The sequence below is a fragment of the Dama dama genome, chromosome 21 (assembly GCF_033118175.1).
Source record: "Dama dama isolate Ldn47 chromosome 21, ASM3311817v1, whole genome shotgun sequence".
Lineage (NCBI taxonomy): Eukaryota > Metazoa > Chordata > Mammalia > Artiodactyla > Cervidae > Dama > Dama dama.
The window spans coordinates 72219779-72241268 of NC_083701.1; the positions used below are offsets into that span (position 1 = coordinate 72219779).

Here is a 21490-nt window from a genome sequence, read left to right on the forward strand (position 1 = left end):
TAAATTGTGAAGGATTGCACTGATTCAGGGACTCAAGAGGGGAGAAATTTCAGTCACATGAAATTATTCAGGCCAGTGTAGTGTAGGCACATGAAATAGCAGTGCAAAAGCAATAATGTTCAAATCAGAAAAAAGCATTGTTGCGAAAGCATAGTGAGTCAGTGGTTGACGAGGTCCCAAGGGTGGGTAAGGACCAGATTATGAGGCGTGTTAAGTACAACAGAAAGGCGTTGGAGGGTTTTCAGCAGGAAAGTACATGTTGTGATGTGTATTCAACATCATCATTAGGACTTCTGTATGACTAATGGGCTTCAAATGTGGAAGCAAGGAAGTTCTTGGTAGGCTGTTGAAGGAGTACAGTTGGCACGATGGTAGCAGGGTGCATGGAGCAAAGAGTAGAGCATATGTTTTCTATGTACTCATAGCAAGTTGTTCTTAAGGCTTGGATTTTAGAGGTGAGAAGAACACGTCAACATCTAGATTTATCACTGGAATTGAATAGATTGTGCCATTTCTGAAGATGGAACATATAAGGGAAGGGATATTGGGGAAAGGGGGTCAAGAGTTTGAAATGCTCGCTTTTGGTAAGTAGATACCTGTTTACACACAATTGGAGAAATCAAGGAAGTAGTTGGATATCTGAGTTCCCAAGGAAAGGTGGGGTGGAGGCACAGATCTGAGAGTAATTGACATATAAATTGCATTGCATGTAGGGGCCCACATGAAATCTCCTAAGTGCAGAAGTGTAGGTGAAATGATGGTTCTTTAAACAGATCTGTAAATTCAGATTAAAAAGTCCAGTTTCACTGTTTCACATACAGCATGGAGCTCAGTTCTCCAGACTCCTACTTGCCCTTTTCTTAATATACTATACGTTGATACTTGGATACATTTTGATCTTCATAACATTTAGCTCTAAAATCCTGTCATCCTAAGTCGTCTCATAGCATCTTCTCACAAATATATCCAAGACTCTATTACTATACTTTATACTAGGATGAACCAATGAGGATTTTAAGACATGATCAAAGAAAGAAGACAAAACTTAGATCTATTTTGGTTTATTTTATTATCATTACCACCAGTAATCAAAGAAAACACACCTATTTCTTATAGCTTAAGTTTTGTGTTTATGAAGTGATTCCTTTTTGTGTTTTTAAAATTATCCAGCAGAGTAAAAATTGCCATTTTGATTATTTTCCATTTTTAATAATGCTTCTGAAGAAAGAAGTTTTGTATGATTATTTGGGCGTGAAAAAAAGTGGCCCTTGGTTTTTTGATAACAGAGGGAAAGACGTTCTGGCTCTGAAGTTAAAAAGAAAAAAATGAGACAAAGTGGATAAGGAAATAACCAGGTCATGTGAAATCAACCTTTTTGTTCAGTTTGAGTTCAGTTTCCAGAAACATTAAAGTATATCATTTCAGAATATTCTGTACTATTTATTTGTTCACACAGAGGAATTTAAGAAATTACTGTATCTTCTTACATGGACAACTGTTTTCTCTTATGATTATGACTCATAATCAGTCTGAAAATGATGAATAAATCCCATTTCTATTCACAATTTATTTTAGAAGATTGATTTACAATGTGTTTCTCAAAGAACCAGCAATTTAAAGTCATAATTCTACTGCAAAGATTGTAGATGTGTTAGAAGAAAAAGCTATAATATTTATTTACAATAGCTTTCCAAAACTTTTCCATTATAATGTCTAAGTTTTAAACCCCTCCAATATATTTACATAATGTTCCATCTGAATACATTAATATTCTTCTCAATGAACCTGTAAGTTTATTTTTCAGGAGAAAAAAAATCAGCAGATTGAGCTTTTTTGTTCATGTTGAAATATGTTACATATGTTGGAAATTCAAATGCAAATCTCATAAGCCTCAGCTTTTTTACAAAGTAGCTGAATGTAATGTCTTTATATAATAATATAATGGACTGAGTAATATTATGGTTGAATATAATTAGATGAATTTAATCACATTTAAGTTTACTGAGTATGTATCAAAGCTGACAGAGCAGATAACCTGAGGGTCCAAGCCACCTATGAGTTTTTCAAAAACTGTGAAATGAAATTATAGTTTTGCACTATCAGCTAGCAAAAAGAGGGGAAAATTGCTTTTATCCTAACAAATTCATATCAGGATTATGTTCCTATGAAGGAGTACAATGAAATCCACATCCCATTAATATTTTCTTAAACTGTGATGCCTGTAAATTTTATGTGCCTTGCATATCAGTGATCAAAAAATGGTAGGTAAATATATCTATGAGTGAATAGAGTGAGGGATAAAGAAAAATTATATGGACACAATGAACATTATGAATTTCAATGAGGGCCCTAAGAGGGTAAGATGGCATGGAGATTAATGTAAGAACGCTATGTCAAGGGAAACGCTAGTAGTAATGTGGTAGAAAATTGTACTAAGCTATGAGTCAAAAAGCATCTGAGTTTCAACTCTGTAACATTCAAGAAAAGCAAATATGATTAAGACATTACCTTTGAATAATATGATACCCAAGACTTTATTATTGACTGAATTGAGTGACCATATATACTAAAACTATGGTTAGGACATCAGCATAAGCACATTTTAATCTGTAATATAAAAGATTGGTGATGGATTTTGGTGAAATAAGATTAAAATTATGTATATCTACAAAATGCTACATGAAGAATAGGTCCTGTAAATGAACATTGTTGTAACTAAACCTTGGAGAATAAACATGGTTTCTGAGTATGTAGGAATCTTCCTTAAATCATGTATGGAATGTGGTCCCATTGTCACTAGGATGTAAAATTATTCCTTGGTTAGGAAAATTTTAAAATTTGCTTTAAGTTATGGTTTATGCTAACTAAAAATTTCACTTATTGTAAGTTACATCATTATTTAATCTATCATTAAGGAAAAAACTGCCAAGTATACTTTGACGTAGCATTGAGATGTGAAACATAACACAGATGCAAAGTGTGGAAATACATGTATCTTAGAATCCGTGAAATAAGGTATTTGATGATTTCTCTGCAAAAACTTTTCTTTATGGTCAACTCAGGAACTAGTTAGTATATATGACTATTGTAAATATCATTGAAATATTTACTTGAGAGAAAAGATCTGGAGATTTTGAGTGCAATCTCAACCTCCTTAAACATGCTATATTCATCACAGTGTGTTCTGTGATGAAATATTCAAAAATAACTTAAATCTGCCGTTTCCATGGAAAAAATGTGAATGAAAATGCAGTTTAGTTTTGGTAGAACTTCGCACTCCCTAATTGTCTTCTTCAACAAGATAGGCCCAGCTACCATGAATGATTTCAGCTTTCCTGAAGTCTTTCCTGACCTCTCTATCAGATCTGCCCTCATCTTCTATGTGATAAGAATCTATGACAAACACTTGCACCATGTGTTTCCCTTTTTGGATAAAATCTGCCTTGTGGCTTATTTATGGGGATACATCCTGAAACAATCTATTTCTACTTTTCTCTGTGAACACTGAAGCTGGAGGTAGCGCTAATATTCTGCATGTTACTTATCTAAGGTATCTAGAAATCTGTAGCAAAACATTCTTTACAAGAGTCCACAGTCCTATAGATAAAGGATTCCCCATAGACCTGAAACAGGAGCATGTCCAGAAAAGACTGGATATTTTTTTCTTTTTCTGGTTTGAACCAAGTACCCAATCTCAATATAAATGCAAATCTTTTGGTGTAACGCTCCCTTTAGCATGTACTACGACATGTCTAGTGATGGTAGCGGAGGGAGAAAATGTTATCAAACATATTTGGTATGTGTAGAGGAAAGAGTAGAAACTTTTGAAATCAAACGGAATGAGTTATAAGTCTATGTATTGTTCATTGTCCTCCAAGAATTCTCCTCTCAAATGGGGTCAATGACAACTCTTTCAAGGGTTTATTGTGATTAAATAATTTAATGCACAGAGCATTTTATGTCTGCTCTAAAATAGGCAATGTCACTGTGAACTCCCAATGGCTTCACTCCAGTTTTGTCAATCCTTTTGAATATTATAGATACAACATATTTGAGTCTTAGAGCGTATATAAAATAAGGAGTAATCCAAAGTAGAGATGTTCACAGTTTGTTCCTTAGATATCTAGCAGGTCTGTGAATGGCTCAGTGACCCCCCTGTGAAAGGATGAGAGTCTGCGGGTTCTGACACTTGGCAGCTTTGCTTTTATCTGCTTATCTGTCTACACACCAAGGGCTCTAGTCGAGACTTGCCCTAAAGTCTATATTCATATACCCTCTGCCTCATCAACAACTCTGCTTTGCTAAGAGGCATCTGACTTTAGCACACCTAAAACCAAACTCATGATTCCTCAAACCACCCTCACTTACCTTTCCACACTTCCTTCTCTCACTGGTTGCTCTGGATGTTCAGGCCCCAAATTCTGGAGTCATGCTCAACTTTGTCGCCTCACATCCTGCATTCATTGCATTCGTAAGCGCTCAGGGCTGCTCCTTCCAAGCAGTCTCCCAGCCCCGTGAACTATTGTCAGCTCTCCGGCACGCACTGTGGCTCAAGGATTACTGAGATGGCATCACACCTGGCCTCCGTGCTGCTGCTTCACCCCTTCACTCTGCTTCACTCGCAGCTGCAGTGTGTTCCTTCAGAAACAAGCCCTATCTGCTCCTCTGCTCACCATCTACATTGGCTTCGCATCTCTCTTAGAGGAAGACCACAGGTTTTGCCAGAGCGTCAGGGTCCATCTAATCAGAGGTGCCTGTTCCCACTCTGAGCTCGTCCCCCCTTTGCTAAGCGATTCCAGTCACCCCAGCCTCCCTGGACGCTCAGGCACTCCAGGCTTGTGCCTGCCATGGAAACTTCTGATAACTATTTACCCTGTCCAGAATGGTGTACTCTCCAAAACCACACATGTTGCTTCTTACTTCTTTCTGCTGTCCGCTCAAAATATCAGCTTATCAGGGAGGACCTCTCAATCTAGTGATTTTAAATGACTGATACATATTCCTAGATAACTTGTCCTGCTTTATGTTCTTAAATAGATCTTCCCAGCTCTTATGATACTATACATTTATTGATAAATTTTCTTTTTCCTGTAATCCCTACATATCCTAAAATACGAAAGAACTGAGGCATGTCTGTTGTGTTAAGGTTGTGTCTCTAGCACCTACAATAATACTAGAAACATAGTCGGTATTCAATAAATATTTGTTAAATAAATGAGTGGGTAAAGGAATCAAAACTATGCTTATTTCAAAAGAAGTATTCTGCTGCCTTAGTTTTAAAAATCATGGAAATCTCTGATTTCTACATTGGTTGGTGATGCCCTTTTGAATTGTGATGATGCTTAGCTAGTGTTAAAATTAATTTTAGCAGACCATAAATATACAATAACATACCCATTTTTAACATATTCAGAAAAGGAAACAATAATTTGTGTCCACTGTCTTTGCATGACTTGAATCAATTCTGTAACTCTCTAACAGGGATACAAGTAGTATACAGAAAGGATTTAATGGATGTTATTATGTGTATACATAATCGTCTTTCCTATGCATCTGTTGTTGTTGTTTATTTATCCTTTTTAGGTATTGGAGATATAGTGAAGAAATGAAGACCATGGATCCTGGCTATCCCAAACCAATCACAGTCTGGAAAGGTATCCCTGAATCTCCTCAGGGAGCCTTTGTTCACAAAGAAAATGGTATGCAACACATGCATTATGTATTTCATGAGTTTGCTGAGTAAATGAATAATTTATCCTACTCGTTCACTGTGTTAAAAGATTAGAAAGTGCCATACGAGGGCTATATCACATTTATATAAACTTCACTTCCTAACTTTGTATTTAATATAATGCTCAAGATGTTCTTTAGCCTCAACCTATTTTAGTTTATTAAAAAGAGTATTTTAAAAAACTGAAGTGTTAATACCTTTGAAGTAACCTCACCTATTTTCTACTAAAATTCATGTAAAGATAGTAATAACAGACATATGTGGGACAGGAAGTGATCACAAGAAATGTTTTAAATATGGGCAGAGTCACAAAGACACCTAGTAATACAGCATGTTGAGGGTTATAATTTTTCATGTATACCTTTAGCTAGCTGATACTCCTGTATCTGTTGGTCGAGTTTGAACGTTTCTCTCCTCATTCAGAGATTAGTATGAATGAACCATGATAATTATTCAAAATAAGACTCTTCATAATATTCCAGGAAAAGGAAAGTGACATCAAACTGAAATATAGAGGGGAAAAAAAAACATATCTTCTCAAATGGTTTATAATAGGAACAAGAAAAAAATACATTATGGGGGTACTAAATAACATGAAAAGTCTATAACCTATATGTAATGATAACCAAATAAACATCACTTGCAAGAGCAAAATTAAATGCATCTGGGGGAGGAGAAACTAGAAAAATTTAAGGAAGAAACTGCTGCTGCTGCTAAGTCACTTCAGTCGTGTCCGACTCCGTGTGATCCCGTGGATGGCAGCCCACCAGGCTCCCCCATCCCTGGGATTCTCCAGGCAAGGAAGAAACAGGGGGGTATAAAAAAAATCAACACCATCCGCTGAAAACAATGACTGACCATCAACAAATTGCCAGAGTATAAATTAGCTTTATGCTGAATGTACATTGCAGGACCTGAGACCCAGGATGATGCCAGTCAGAACAGTCAGACACAAACTGTGTTTGATCATCGCTATATGCAATCTATACTACATTCTGTGTGATGATGTCCCACACGTAAAACACTAGGCAGAGGCTCAGTCAGAAAGAACCCTGAAGCCTGACCATATAGCACTGACTGGAATTGCAGTGCGTCGTGTACTCTACTGGTTCAGAGAATCAAAGGACCAAGTTAAATACAGCCTGCATGTGACAAAAGCAAAAGCCCACAGGAGGACAGACTGAGCTGAAACATGTCTGTTTAAGATAAAAAGGAAACCATTAAGAAAATAATGGAAGTCACATAAAGGAAGTCACATAAAGGAATAAAGTCACATAAAGAAAATAAAGGAAGTCACCATGCAATCAAATTGGAGGCTGTAAAATCATATCAATAATATGGCAAAAAAAATTTGACAATCTATGCAAATGCAAAGGACAAAGAAGTGAACAAATTTGAAAGATGATCACGTGGAAGGCAGAAAACTGAGATCATGCCCCCAAAATTATAGCTGTCACCAGGAATCTAGTAGAGAAAGGAGACTTCTTGAGGTTAAAGAGGGTTGTTTCAAACCAGATAAAACTGACTCCAGCTAACATTTACAGAATACCTAGCACTACTCTAGTCTGCCCTCAATAAGTCATCACACACTACACAGAAATACATGCAAAGAAAATTATACCCAGATCTTACCAGTGATTAAGCATAGCAAGCTTGATAATAGTTTCTAAAATTTCTTCCCTTTATTAATATTCTAAAATGAGTATAACTTTTATAATAAATATAACTTTAATAATTATTTCAAAAGATTGAAAAAGTGCACATAGTCTTAACTCCTACCATATTAACTGTTTTTATTTTCCCTGTTTCTATTCACAAGGCCACTAAAACCTGAAATTTGATACAGGTTCTCCGGGAATAAACCATAATTGTATAAAAATAACAAAGAAATATTCTTGCTGAATCTTGCCCCATGGTTTTTCACATTCTTGTCCATCTGAAAATAACGTTTGTTTAAGATAAATGGTTTTTTTACATTCAGAGTTTCATGTTTTCTTTCCACATAGCAAAGAATAACTTTGCAAAATACTGGCAAAAAAGCAAAGCATGTTGGAAAATCAGTGCTTCCAAATGACGAAAACTACAGGTGAAACTCCAACACATCTATGTCTTCTGTACCTTACCGAGTCCAGCCCTCCCTCTAATATCCTTAAACACTGAGCTCACTTTTGATCTTTTAGGAATGCTTGCGTATTCTTTTTGGTACACTCACCCTTGCACTCAAAATCTCACATTACAGCCGTCAGTTTATATGCCCATCTGTTATCACCTCTAGTGTAAATTCCTCAAGTGCAGTTGCGCAGTAACCATTCAATAAATGTTGAAATTAATTTGACCCCTTTTATTACTCTACACATTCATCCCGTAAAGTGAAGGGAATCTCCTATTTGTTTGAAACTCTTGTTCTGTAGGGTAGCAATATTAATCAATCTGGAAGGTCTTAGCCTAGAGAGTTGACCAATAGCAAATTCTCCAAGTTTAATTCTCTACTCAAATCTCATAGTTGTGCTCTTTAACCTTGAACTCAAATTTTACACAACTTCTTCCCTGTTTGTTATAGAAGAGAGCAAGCTCAAATTATTGAGTAAGCACATTCATATTTATATTTAGACTTGAAGTAATTCCCTACAAGAGTAACATACGCTTGACAGTCATAAAATCAGAGATGATACAGTAATGAAATGTTTTCTCTAATTCTTCACCCTTCCACCAAGGTAGGAATTTCTTCCTAGGGATCATCTCCTCATGGTAGTTTTCAAAGGAAGAAAAAAAATCCCCAAAAGGTTAATCTTGAGCTGTATATTTTTGAAGTATATTTTCATATTAAGGTGGAGTATGCCCTCCTTTAATACCAATGCCTATTGATAGTAATTCTGCCACCTTGACCAATGGAATGTGAATATGTGGTGCTGTTTACCGAGTTCCCACCATCTTTCAATTGTGCTACATAAATTAGTTATCTAACTTCATTGCCCAACACAAATACCTCCTTGCCTCATTTATAATTACTTATAAAAGAGAAAACCAACATCAGCTAGTTTAAATACTTACTCATGAGCATGAAATTGGTAGTATATGTCTAAGGGTTGAAACTGGAACATTCTAGCCTCACTGAATTGCTCTAATACACTCTTTCCAAAGAGGAAAAGCTAAACCATCTTCTCCTGCATTTTATTTATCATTAAGGTAATTTACAGTCTGTCATGTCAGGCTAAATTTTTCATTTTGTCATATTTGATATACCTTAGCTTTTCTTAGAATGTAGCTTCCTAAGCCATCAGCATCCCAATTTTCACCTGTAACTATTCTTAGTTTAATAATTTTCTTATTTTCCACTTTATTTTTAGCCCGCCCCTGAAAATAGCTACAATAATCCAAAGGATATTTGACTTATGAAAAATATAGTGAAATTACTTCTTGCTTTTGACTGTTTTAAGCAATGGCATGATTTTTTTATCATTTAATAAAATTATAGTGAATAATCACTGCAATTACCCACCTTCAAATCTCAAATTGCTGTCAAGCCCCACCTCCTAGGTATTTTATATTCACTCCTTATAAAATGCAATTTTAAGGTTAATACAAAATTCTACTGTTAACACTGTTTCATTTTGTTTACTGATAACAGCTCCACTTTTAGCCTATTAAAAGTTTTGACTTGATTCTGTTGGTTTATTAATTCTCTAACCCATTCTCACTCTCTGTTAAAATCTGTGAGTGGGATTCAAGCAAACATTTTCACAAGATTCAGTTAATTATTCACATTTATTAAACATTAAGTATCCTCTTACTAATAAATATATGAGTGGAAAACAGAGAGAACACATAGGTACTGCCATGCAGGATCATCTATGAAGTTGTAACAAGACAGCCGTGGCAGACCGTCTCTCCTTACATTTTAGGATTAAGCAATAGAACAGTCACCAGTGAAAACCAATCAAATACAGGAGAAAAAAAGCTCATCAAGTAATTCATTACAACCTCACTGACTTCTTTCTCAGAATTTCTCAAAAGTGATAATTCAGGTAAGAATTCATCTCAAATTTCTACTCTTAGTAAGCATATCTACAAGATTATAACATCAAAGTTACTCACAAAAGAAGAAAAAATGAGTACATAAATTTTCTTCAACCCACTGACATTTCTTAAAGGGTAAAAAAGAAACAAATCATTGAATGAGATGAATTTTTCAGGATCAAGGCTGGACAGATTTCTATTATTCTGCTGATGAGACTTCTTGTCTTTGATAAGTGTATTCAGTTCAGTTCAGTTCAGTCACTCAATCATGTCCGACTCTTTGCGACCCCATGAATCTCAGCACGCCAGGCCTCCCTGTCCATCACAAACTCATGCCCATCGAGTCGGTGATGCCATCCAGCCATCTCATCCTCTGTTGTCCCCTTCTCCTCCTGCCCCCAAATCCCTCCCAGCATCAGGGTCTTTTCCACTGAGTCAACTCTTTGCATGAGGTGGCCAAAGTATTGGAATTTCAGCTTCAGCATCAGTCCTTCCAATGAACACCCAGGACTTATCTCCTTCAGGATGAACTGGTTGGATCTCCTTGCAGTCCAAGGGACTCTCATTGATAAGTGTATTAGCAAACTACAATTCTACTGTATATGGAGTGTGTTAATAGTGTAAAATTTGACCTGCAGACCAAATGATAAATATGAAAATACAGACTTCTGAATTTTTATATGACACCCAGCAGTTTTCATAGTAATTAGCTTTGACTAAAAATTAAAGATAAGGACACTTTCAGCTGTTGGTTTCCGATTTACAAATGTAAGAAGTTTGTTCACCTGTTTTGAATGTCTGTTTAATTCTAGATCAATGCTATTATTCAACTATGATCATCGAAGGTACTGTTATTTGGCGGGCCCTCAACATTTCTTTATCCAGGTTTTTGAGTAATTACATTGGCTTTCATTAACATGATCAAATACCAACTCCCTGCAGGAAAATTTGAATCTACATACACCAGTTTTCACTTGGCAACTTGTTCTGATTACAAAACTGCCCTTCAAATCTAAAAGCAGCAGCCAATTTTCATGGCATTGAACAGAATGATTTCTAGAGTGAAGTGACCTGAAGTGATGATCAATCCTAGCTGAAATTTTTTGAACAGATGTCAGAGGTTTTGTTGTTGTTGTTGTTATTTTAGGAGTGAGATCTATCACAACCTGTGATGTTGAACAAAGCAGTATTCCTTAAAAGATGGAAATCTGTAAGGGACCTAGTCTTAGAAAAATCATTAAGATTCAGGCTCTAAAGCTAGACCAAGATTTAAATCCTTTTTCCAGCAGTATTGGGCATATCATTTTATCTCTGAGCTTCAGTATTTTTGCCTGAAAAATATAGGGATCCCCTGGAGAAGGAAATGGCGACCCACTCTAGTACTCTTGCCTAGAAAATTCCATGGATGGAGGAGCCTGGTGGGCTACAGTCCATGGGGTCGCAAAGAGTCGGACACGACTGAATGACTTCACTTCACTTCACTTCACTTAATTCTACCTGACAGAGTGTTTATGAGGATTAAAAGATGTCATTTACTAAGTATCTGACTCAATGATTCTTCCATAGTAAGTGATTATTAATATAAGAAAAAACTCTCAGTAGTGATTATTAACTCAGAAAGGAGGCATACTATTCAAAATTAGATAGCTCCCAAAATATAGTTTTTAAGTGATTATAACATTAAAACCTTTCTTTTTAGTTTGTTGAATTTTATCTTAAAGCAAGAATTAAAGTGAAGTCACAAAGAAACTTGACATGAAGAAACTATGGACAGAAAGAAAAACCTGGACTTGTTCCCGGGAAAAACAGCAAAAGTTAAGAGAAAAGTCCTAAGAAAAACACATATATTTGTAGTTTAACTGTCATAAGTTTACAAGTCTGTTATCTGCATCCATAATATTTTGGAACACAAATTATATGTGTTGCTAAGTTATCTGAGCTTTCTACATCCTACCACCTCCTCCATGAAATATAGGTTAGCTGGAAGTTTTAAAGATAGAATTATAGATTTATTTATACTCTATTAATCCTTTGCTCTAAAAGGATTAATAATGGCTTTTGAAGTTCTGTAAAATATAACTAGATGATAAAAATTTAACCTAGTCTATAGTAAAGTTAAACAACAAGGCCAAAAGGAGAGACAAAATGGGCATGACCTAGAGCTGAAAGTGAGATTACTGCACAAAATACAATAAATATCTATTTAATTATTAAAATTCCTAGCAGACCAAGGAAATCATGTCCAGTTTCATGATTTATGTTTTCTTCTGATTTCTTTCCCAAATGACAAAACAAACTTGTTTCTTAAGAGGAGTACAACTATTCCCAATCTTAAGATGATTAGAAATTTCCCTTGAACTATTTTACAGAGACACTTCCTTTTAATGTATTATGCAATGTCCTCAATAGCTGCATTAGGGCTAACAGGGCTTCTGTTTATAAGGCTCTCTGAGTATCATTTAATACAGGTTGGTACGCTCACACTAATGTGTAATTCTGCACCAGCAATTCTGTAAGCTAGCAGCAGAGTCTGTGTGTATAGCATGGGCTGTTAACAACTCTGTATAAATAGTATTTCTTTCTCCCTGTTGAGCCATCACTAGGCATTTGCGGGCCCAGTTTCTGGACCACAACAGCCAGATCCGTATCAAGAGACAGCTGAGCTGGGAATAGGGTTGTCTTCCTATAAAAACGGAGTGGCCTTAACATACATCTTTTAAGTAGCCTGTTTATTTAAATTTCTACAGATAAGTGATTCCTGTGTGTGTGTTTCCCCTCATCCAGGCTTTACCTATTTCTACAAAGGAAAGGAGTACTGGAAATTCAACAACCAGATACTCAAGGTAGAACCTGGATACCCCAGATCCATCCTCAAGGATTTTATGGGCTGTGATGGACCAGCAGACAGAGAGAAGGAAGGACACAGCCCGCCAGATGATGTAGACATTGTCATCAAACTGGACAACACAGCCAGCACTGTGAAAGCCATAGCTATCGTCATCCCCTGCATCTTGGCCTTATGCCTCCTTGTCTTGGTTTACACTGTGTTCCAGTTCAAGAGGAAAGGAACGCCCCGCCACATACTGTACTGTAAACGCTCTATGCAAGAGTGGGTGTGAGGGAGGGTTTTTTCCCTTTCTTTCTTTTCTAGGAGTTTGTGGTAACTTGAGATTCAAGACAAGAGCTGTTATGCGGTTTCCTAGCTAGGAGCAGGCTTGTGGCAGCCTGGTTCGGGCTGACCTTTCAAACCCAGAGGGTTGCTGGCCCCACGTGTGAGTGGAAATCACTCATGGGGAAGCTTCCGTGATGGACAGTATCTGCTGGTCTTCAGTCCTTTGTCTGTCTCTGTCCTTCGGTTCTAGGCCTTTCCTCTGCACGCTCAATGCCCAGTTCATTTCCAGGATTACCTAAAGAGGAAACAGAAGAAAAGGTTCTTCTTAAAGGTTTCTAATATTATGTTTTGTTTTGTTTTGTTTTTCTGACGTCTGAGCCCATTTCTGGGGGGAGAAAAGCAAAATGGAAAACCCACGCATTTTTGCTTCATAGCAAGGAAAAAGAAAAGGCTAAACAAACAAACAAAAAAAACCCACCATTGAACTTTCAGGAAAGTGTGAAGACCCAAAACAGCTTCGTCTCCAAAGAAGATAGCTCTCTGACCGCTATGGGTAGTCTCCTATGCTTCCTTTTTGTCAGGTGGGAGACCTGGAATACACATGCAGGACTTTAGACTGTTGGGACAGCCATTTTCCAACAAACAAGGGGCCAAAATATCTGCAATATAGTAACAGCCTTAATATGACATCCATTTTTCGTTTTATACAGCTGTTCTCAGCTATGTCTTCAATGTTTCATCACATTTATATTCACAGCTACATTCAGATGGAAACTTTTGATTGTTTTGAAGTGTTTCCAAGCCCCTTCCTGCCACCTCACCCCGACATCATTGTGATAATCTCCCCGACTTGTACTCGGCCATTGCCCCAGGCCTTCCATGGGTCTGTCAGAAATAGTCATTATAAGGGGAGCTAGAAGCAGTATGTCCTTAAAGTGGTTTAAAGTGACAGTCATTTTCTAAGGGTATGTGATGCTAGTACTATATTGGTGTAACCCTTTGAGAACTATCAAATCAGCTTTCAGAGTCTTAGGATCTGGTAAATTATAGAAGTGGGCAATGGTAAAAAACAGGCATAGGTTCAAGGAGTTCAGGTTTTTAAAACAGATATCCTATAGCCCCATGTAATTTTAGGTGATTTACAGTACTACATAAATGCATTTATAACAAACAGAAATGATGTTACTTGCCAAACATTTTCTGGCAAATAAAAAGGTATTTTATTAAATATCTTGTAAGAGTGAAATTTTATTTGAACAACTGATTATAACAGCCTGTCTTTTTTGTTGTCGTTGTCGTTGTTGTTAGACACACTGAATTTCTGTTTTAAAATCCATTGCATGAAAAATCAGTTTTGCCAGGGAACATGCCGTTAGCATTGCCATCTTATGAATGAATTAGAATGATGACTCTGAGATTGCATGAATATACTCCAGTGTATTAGCTATTGCATGTTAACCATAGTTCTCAAAGGGTTAGTGTGGCTTCTGGCATCTAGCCATCCATTTGATCGCTGACAGAGCCGAGACCACCAAAGCATCTCACTGTTGAGTGTAATTTGTCCTAACAGCAGTGTTGTCGTTTTCATGTGACCTGCAGAGCAGGTTTGTATCAATATTTTTTTCCTAGAGAAAAGTCAGCAACTGACAGACCTCTTAATTGATTATTTTAGGAGCTGCTTCTTGCAGTGAACGGCTTTACAGCCACTGGGCTGTGAACTTATTAGAGATGGTCAGAAGGAATGCACCCCATGAGTCAGACATTGGCTTTGTGTGAAAGCCAGCTTTTGAGGGGATTAGCTTTTGAAACAATGAACAGCTTGCCTTGAACTTGATTACTGATCTGTTGACTGTCATTAACAACAACTTAAACATTATCTTCTGTGAAAATTTTCCTTGAAGAGTCCTGTTCTATGTCTTTGCCCTTTGACCTTTAACTTGCAAACTGGCACAAACTGAAGGAAATTTGGTCTTGCTTCTCCACTGGAGTGTTAATTGACCTCTAAAATCCTAATAAGCATGAGCTGTTTCCTTAGAGAGAAAAGGCGCGTTGATGGTGGATCTGCAGATGGACACATTGCTCTTTACATGCACACTTTAAAAATGCCCTAAAGGTAGAAGTGACTTTTAATTTTCCTTTAACATAATTTCAAGTCTAAATTCATCATTTTAGTACAAATATAAAACTATGGGGTTAAAAAAAAAAAAAAAAAAAACCCCAAACTACTTGAACGGCCAGTGTGGCTTTTATATAAAGCAGGAATTTTATACTAGTGAAAATTTCTTACTCATTTACTAATGATACACATTTCCAGATGATTTTAATGAGTGTAGGTATATATTCTTATTTGGAAATGGATAGTTTGGCTGCCTTGAATTTGTATTTATACTCAACATAGCATGAAAATTAGAATGCCTTTCAGTTAAACTACATGTTTATAATTCGGTTGGGAAAAATATTTTGTAATCGTTGATGGCATGTTGCAAAGCCTTGCAGACTGTTATTTCTTACAACCTAAATGTAAAATGAGACTAGGAGAAAAGAATCTTTACAGCAAAAGATTATGCAACAGCAGACTGTATTTTGACGAGATTCTAATGGAGATTATATATGTGAGGGCCAAGGAAGCAAGGGGAGAGACCAGCATCAGCCTTGTAGCTTTACTTTAGTGCTTCCATTCTAGAGGACGCTGGTGTTATAAGGTCAGTCAGTGTTACTGAGCTTGGAGGAAGGACCATATACATAAGCTCATTTATATGATATTTGCTTGTGGGCGGGTTTAATGTTTTTCGGACCTTGATGCCAAGAAAAAAAAAAATGACTGGAAATTGTATTTTGCTAAAGACAGAAATGAGGAACTATGTCATTTGAGGACATATGTAAATCATTGAGGAATTCCATCAACCTGCACTGAAAATTGATTTTTTTTTTCCCTCTAAAATGAGAAAGAAACTAAAGAAGCAATCTTTGGCCTCTTTACTCATTTGTCACAATATCCTGATTCATTGTAAGACTATGAATATATAAGGGCTAGAAAATAACCATAGCATTAAGAGAAAGACTCTTATCATTATGCTTGCATTCTGGAAACATCATGGAAAAGTGTTGGGTCATATTTTTTTTCAAAATGAAATGAGACTTATGTGATAAGAAAAGGCATATATAGCTAATCTCATTATTAGAACTTTGAATTTTCAGGCCGTGAGATTACAAGAGATAAGAAAACATTAAGTACGGCATAATCACAAACATTGGGATTCTATTTGCTTATTGTACACCAGGCACTTTGTATGGTTGCTAACTCCTCTTTCACTTGGGGTTTGGAGAAAATGTCAATCCTAATGGAACAGTGGAAGGGAGAGTGAGTAATTGGTCTAGCACACTGATTCAAAACCAATGTGAATAATAAAAACAGTTTAGTATCAATAGAGGTATACACCCAGCAAATATTTTTCAACATTCTATCACTGATAATATGGAAATTTCAGACCTAGGGTTTCCTAAGTTGAAATGAAAACACATTCACAATCGCAAAAAAGAATTCTCTTCTGTTTCATTATTTCTCATTACTTTAAATACAAATGTAAACTAAGTAATGTTTTTACATAAATTAACTATAGAGTTTACAATTTTAGCCAAATATTATTTTTCTATATATTATTACCTGGACTGAATGAAATATTAAGATAGCCAATCAGTCTGTATTCTCTATAAAGCAGTAAAACCACATCAGACATGTGGAGGTGGTTGTGAATTTAGCTATTGACCTGTTTTAGAACAAAGTTGTCTTTGACATGGCACCAGAACAGGTGATTACGGATGCTTTTTACAATCACAAAGATAATATGGATAAGTTAGAGACCATCATATGATACTAGCAAAGACAAATTCTGTTACAAATCAGAGGGCAAGGCTTTTCTGAGTCAGATTGTAATAAATTACTAAGTAATACTTTACAAAATAATTACTAAGTAATAAAGGATAGAGACTGATTTACTGAAATGAGAAAATTTTACTTCTAATATTCAAATTGCTTTTAATCTTTTTCTATTGGCATATAATTTGTCATATATGATATACTTGTTTTTATTCACTTTCTATGGGTGATTTAAAAAAACAGTGTGGTGGATAAGAACATTGCCCAACTTCACTGACAACTCCAATACCTGGGTGATGTGTATATACTGGATCCTAGGGATAGTAATAGAATGCTTTTCATTTCTACACATAGGCTGGTGTCTCCAGGATGCTACAAATACACATCCATGCTTTGTGGATCTCATAGTAGAATATGCAATGTGTCCGTATTGACTAAAACTCAATGTGCTACCTGAAGAGAAATGGGTATTATAATCAAATAGACTGAAAATAATCTTTTAACACAAAAGTCATGAAAATAATCTTTTTTTTTAAGTTTTGGAATTATTTCCAGAAACTAATAAAGCAGTGATTTATGATTGTATTGAATCTGTGAAACGTATACTGAGAAAAGCTTGTAGCTGGTGGTAAAATCTTTTTCAACAAACATAGCAGAGAATTCATTTAACTTTTGATTTCTCTCAAGAACACATTTCAAAATATCAGATGTTAAACCAGAACATACTATCTAAACCAAAAACGTTGAATTCAGATGATGAGCCATTACAAATAGCAGTGAGTCTAGTCTTATGATATCACAAAAGATTTCATATCAATAGAATCTAACCATTACATTGCATCTCACACACCTTCATGATTTGTTTATTTATGATGTGACTTATGATCACAGTTTATAACTGCCAGAGCATATGTATCTATGTTACAGAGTCTATGTTGCCTAGTAGAGAACCATAGCTTCGTCAAAGAAGTTATATTTAAAAAGTTAGAGCTTCCTAAAGAGAAGAAAAACTTCATAATAAAGAATGCAGCAACCAGGCATTGCACCGCACTATAAATATAAACGCTAAATTTCTTAATATAGAAGTGAAAGAAGAGGAAAAACAAGTTTTTGTAAAATATACAAAACATCCTACCACATTCTTTAATACAACTGGAAATTTTACTTTAGCCAGTGTAAAAATAGTAGAACCATGCAACTTCAAGCTCTTCACAGAAGTGATGAGCATGTGATATATCAATGTATATAATTAGACAGTGGTTATTAGCTGTTACCCTGCATAAACACATCTGGTACTCATGCATTGCCTTCTAGGCTAAAAATGTCAACGTTAGATGTTCAGTAAACTCAATTGGAAAGATCTATATAATATTAGAATTTCCTAAGAAAAGCCATGTCCCTAGGGTAGAAATTTACCTCGATAATCATATAACACAAAACACTTGGCACAGTAGCAAAGGAGTTGCCTTAGTGTTCTTGTCTCATCTGATTGTAAGCGTTGTCTTTCATGTTCTACTCAGATCATTTTTCATTTGTTTCCTTTGGTGTAATTTTGAAATGATTCTGATATATTTCAGGTCAAATTAATAACACCCAGTTGCAAATATCTCTTCCAACATTTTATACATATATCTACTTTGAAATTTAAACCAATAGTATATAAAGCCTAAGAATGAACATTGATTTGACAAATTCAGAGAAATGGGGTGTAAAACAGGTGTAATATTGCAAAATTTCTGTCAATTTTCTGGTGTAATACTGAAGTATCAGCCTTCAATTTCTAAACACAGTTGTGAGCTTATAACTGGATGTGACATGTATTATTTTTTAGAACAAAGCTAATTCTTTACATGAAGTAAAGATACAAGATCATGAGTGTTGTAGTGCAGTCCCTCAGGCACTTGTAACTAAAGCTCTTTAAAGAAAATGAAGGTGTAACCAGTAATTCATGTTTAGTCCATAAGTATAAAAAGGTACATATTCTGAAGTTTTATGAAGATAATTCTGAAGATTTATGAAGACTCTATGCTTTTTCATTTTAAAGAGCAGCAGGTCTTAAAATGTGTCTTACTAGCTTTGGACTGGGAATAATGTTCAGGTTTGCACGAGTCCTTTACATTCAAGAGCACACTGGACGGTATAGGACAAACACATGATAAACTAGAATGTTCTGCTGACGCACATAACTCTGCCGTGTCCTCTGCTATAGAACTGGATCTATGTGCCCTTAAGAAGGGAGAAGAAAATCAGTTAAATATAAATATGGAAATATGATAATTGTATTATGTTAGATCATGTAGCTTCAGAGCAAGATGTTATTTACTCTCATTTTGTATAGAAAAACTGGAAGGAGAGAATGGCAAACATGAATGAAATAATTCACTTTTAGACTTACCAAGATGTTTCTTGAGTATCTTCTCCACTTGTCTTATCCATGAACAAATATCATTCACAACACAGACATTTCTGTAGCACTTGATCTGTAGTTAGATTGGATCCCAGGAGAAATAGTTCTGGACACAGGCCTTTTTATACATGCCTCACATATAATGAGCTTCAGTGAGATATGACTGCATGGTAGGATGCTCTTTCCTAGGATAGGCTATGGTGCTGCTTGAACTTGCCACCTTTATTTGAATGTATGTTTCTACATTGGCCTGTCTTGCCAAGATATAGATGAATAAAGCCTGGTGTGAGCTGTTAATTTGACAAGTCACTAGAATGCATGTTTCATTTGCTTCTATGTAATGTCAATTTGACCTTGTTCCCACTCTATATACTGACAACCCAGTTGTGAAAACATACTTTTTCTTGAATGAATCATTCAACCCTTAAATCAATGTCATAATTTTGCTACCACTGAAATATCATAGAGGCCACATTTTTGACTGTCTTCTCACAGCTCTTTAATATATAATATTGCTTGGGTATAAGTAGGTTTTTAATTATTTTTGTCACTTCTTTTGTATCTGATTATTCCTTTATATATTCCTGAATACAAAATTTGACAATTCAGTTACTTTTTTAATTCAAAAAAAAAAAAAAAAAAAACAAGAACATGATTTCCAAACAAGTATGTGTGCCTGATTTTTCTCTTCCTTCAATTTTGAAGTGTTTGCTTGCTTTGTCACCCCAAAATACAGATGGTTGGGAGGGATATATTATTTTGTGCTGTTCTGTACAGTCTATGCCTATATTTGCATTCCTTTCTACTTCTACCTTGCCCACCCCCTTTCTAAACAGATTTGATTTTCCCTTCCCTTTGTGAAAACCAGAAATGAACAGAATTGTACATCATATGTGGTGCCCTGAAAATATATTTGTCCCTTACAAGTTTCATGCAAAAACTTAGTCCTAGTAAACTTCACACATCTCCCAATCTCTTGCATTGGATTCTAAATTTTCTAGAGTTATTCCCCTGAGAAAAGTGAAATGTTGAATATGAAGGCTGTTGTCTGTTGATAAGCCAGCTAAGGAAGTTTGCTTCTGATGACTGTATCTTAAATATGTAGGAAATAAATACCATAATACAGTGTTCCTTTTAAGGAACATAATGAGTGTGTGAATACCTAAAACTTCAATTCTTTGGTCTATATCCCTTTATGTGTAAATGACATATATATTAAAAAGAGAGAAAATAAGATATTAAGAGGTGTTATAGTGGCAGCTTTTTGCTGCCTTGGTTTTGACTGCATCAGCATTTCTATTGTGGACCTCCATTTTCAAGAGTTTTAGAGACTCACCCATAAAATTTTGCTTCAGGTGTAAAAGTCTTGGGTCTTCCCTGGTGACTCAGATGGTAAAGAATCTGCCTGCAATGCGAGAGACCTGGGTTCGATCCCTGGGTAGGGAAGATCCCCTGGAGGAGGAAATGGCAACCCACTCCAGTATTCTTGCCTGGGGAGTTCCCATGGACAGAGGAGCCTGGTGGGCTATAGTCCAGTGCATTGCAAAGAGTCGGACGCAACTGAGATATTTTTTTTAGATATAGAATTTTAAAACAATATATCTTGTTTTATATTATAGGAGGGAAATAAATGAAACTAGCTATTTCAATTCTGTGCTGATATAGCTTTTAATGAACTTAATTTTTTAGTAAAACATAAAATCTAACTAGTCCATAGTCTACTGATGGTTTTTTAAAAGAATCAATTATTGACATAGAATTGCCTGCTTTGTCAGTGTAGTAACCTATCTTCAAAATATTTTAAAACTTGTAATCTATATTAATATTGCTTGATTCTAACAGTGGATCAGTATGATAATGAATGCAATTTATGCCATCCATGTGAGCTATCTGGTAATAAAGATTTGGAACTATATGGCATAATTAGTGAACATATATATATATTTATATATATATATATATTTACTAGGTAGATTATGGAGGGTAAATGCCCATAAGTTTAGTTTGTCAAGTAAATACCGTATATATTTTAAAAAATTGCACAGACATTTATCTTTCAGAGTCAAAATTATATGCAAGCAGTTGCAAAGAAGACTTGTCTCTTGGGTAAACAATACACATTTTATAGCTTATAAAAATCATTTCTATATTGTGGTGATGGGAAATTAAAAAGATTTAACACATAAACTTATTGCAGATTTTATTTAAATAGAATTAATCTGTGAAGCAGAGAGAAACACTATGAAATGAAATATTTAGGTCATTTTGTTTTGGTTTCTGACAATATTTTACCTTTATTTTCAGTCCCCATGATATTCTCAGTTTTGGAGAGAGCATTGAAATCTA

At 35.5% G+C, this 21490-nt stretch overlaps 1 protein-coding gene across 1 annotated transcript in view; it reads left to right on the top strand.

The window, feature by feature from the left end:
• The window catches only part of MMP16 (matrix metallopeptidase 16), a 386139-nt gene extending 372051 nt beyond the window's left edge, over positions 1-14088 (top strand). The window contains exons 9-10 of the mRNA XM_061123824.1: positions 5584-5699; positions 12533-14088. Of these exons, the coding sequence (XP_060979807.1) occupies positions 5584-5699; positions 12533-12867 (451 nt within the window). The 3' untranslated portion in view covers positions 12868-14088. The remainder of the gene's footprint in view (positions 1-5583; positions 5700-12532) is intronic.
• Positions 14089-21490: the final 7402 nt, after the last annotated feature.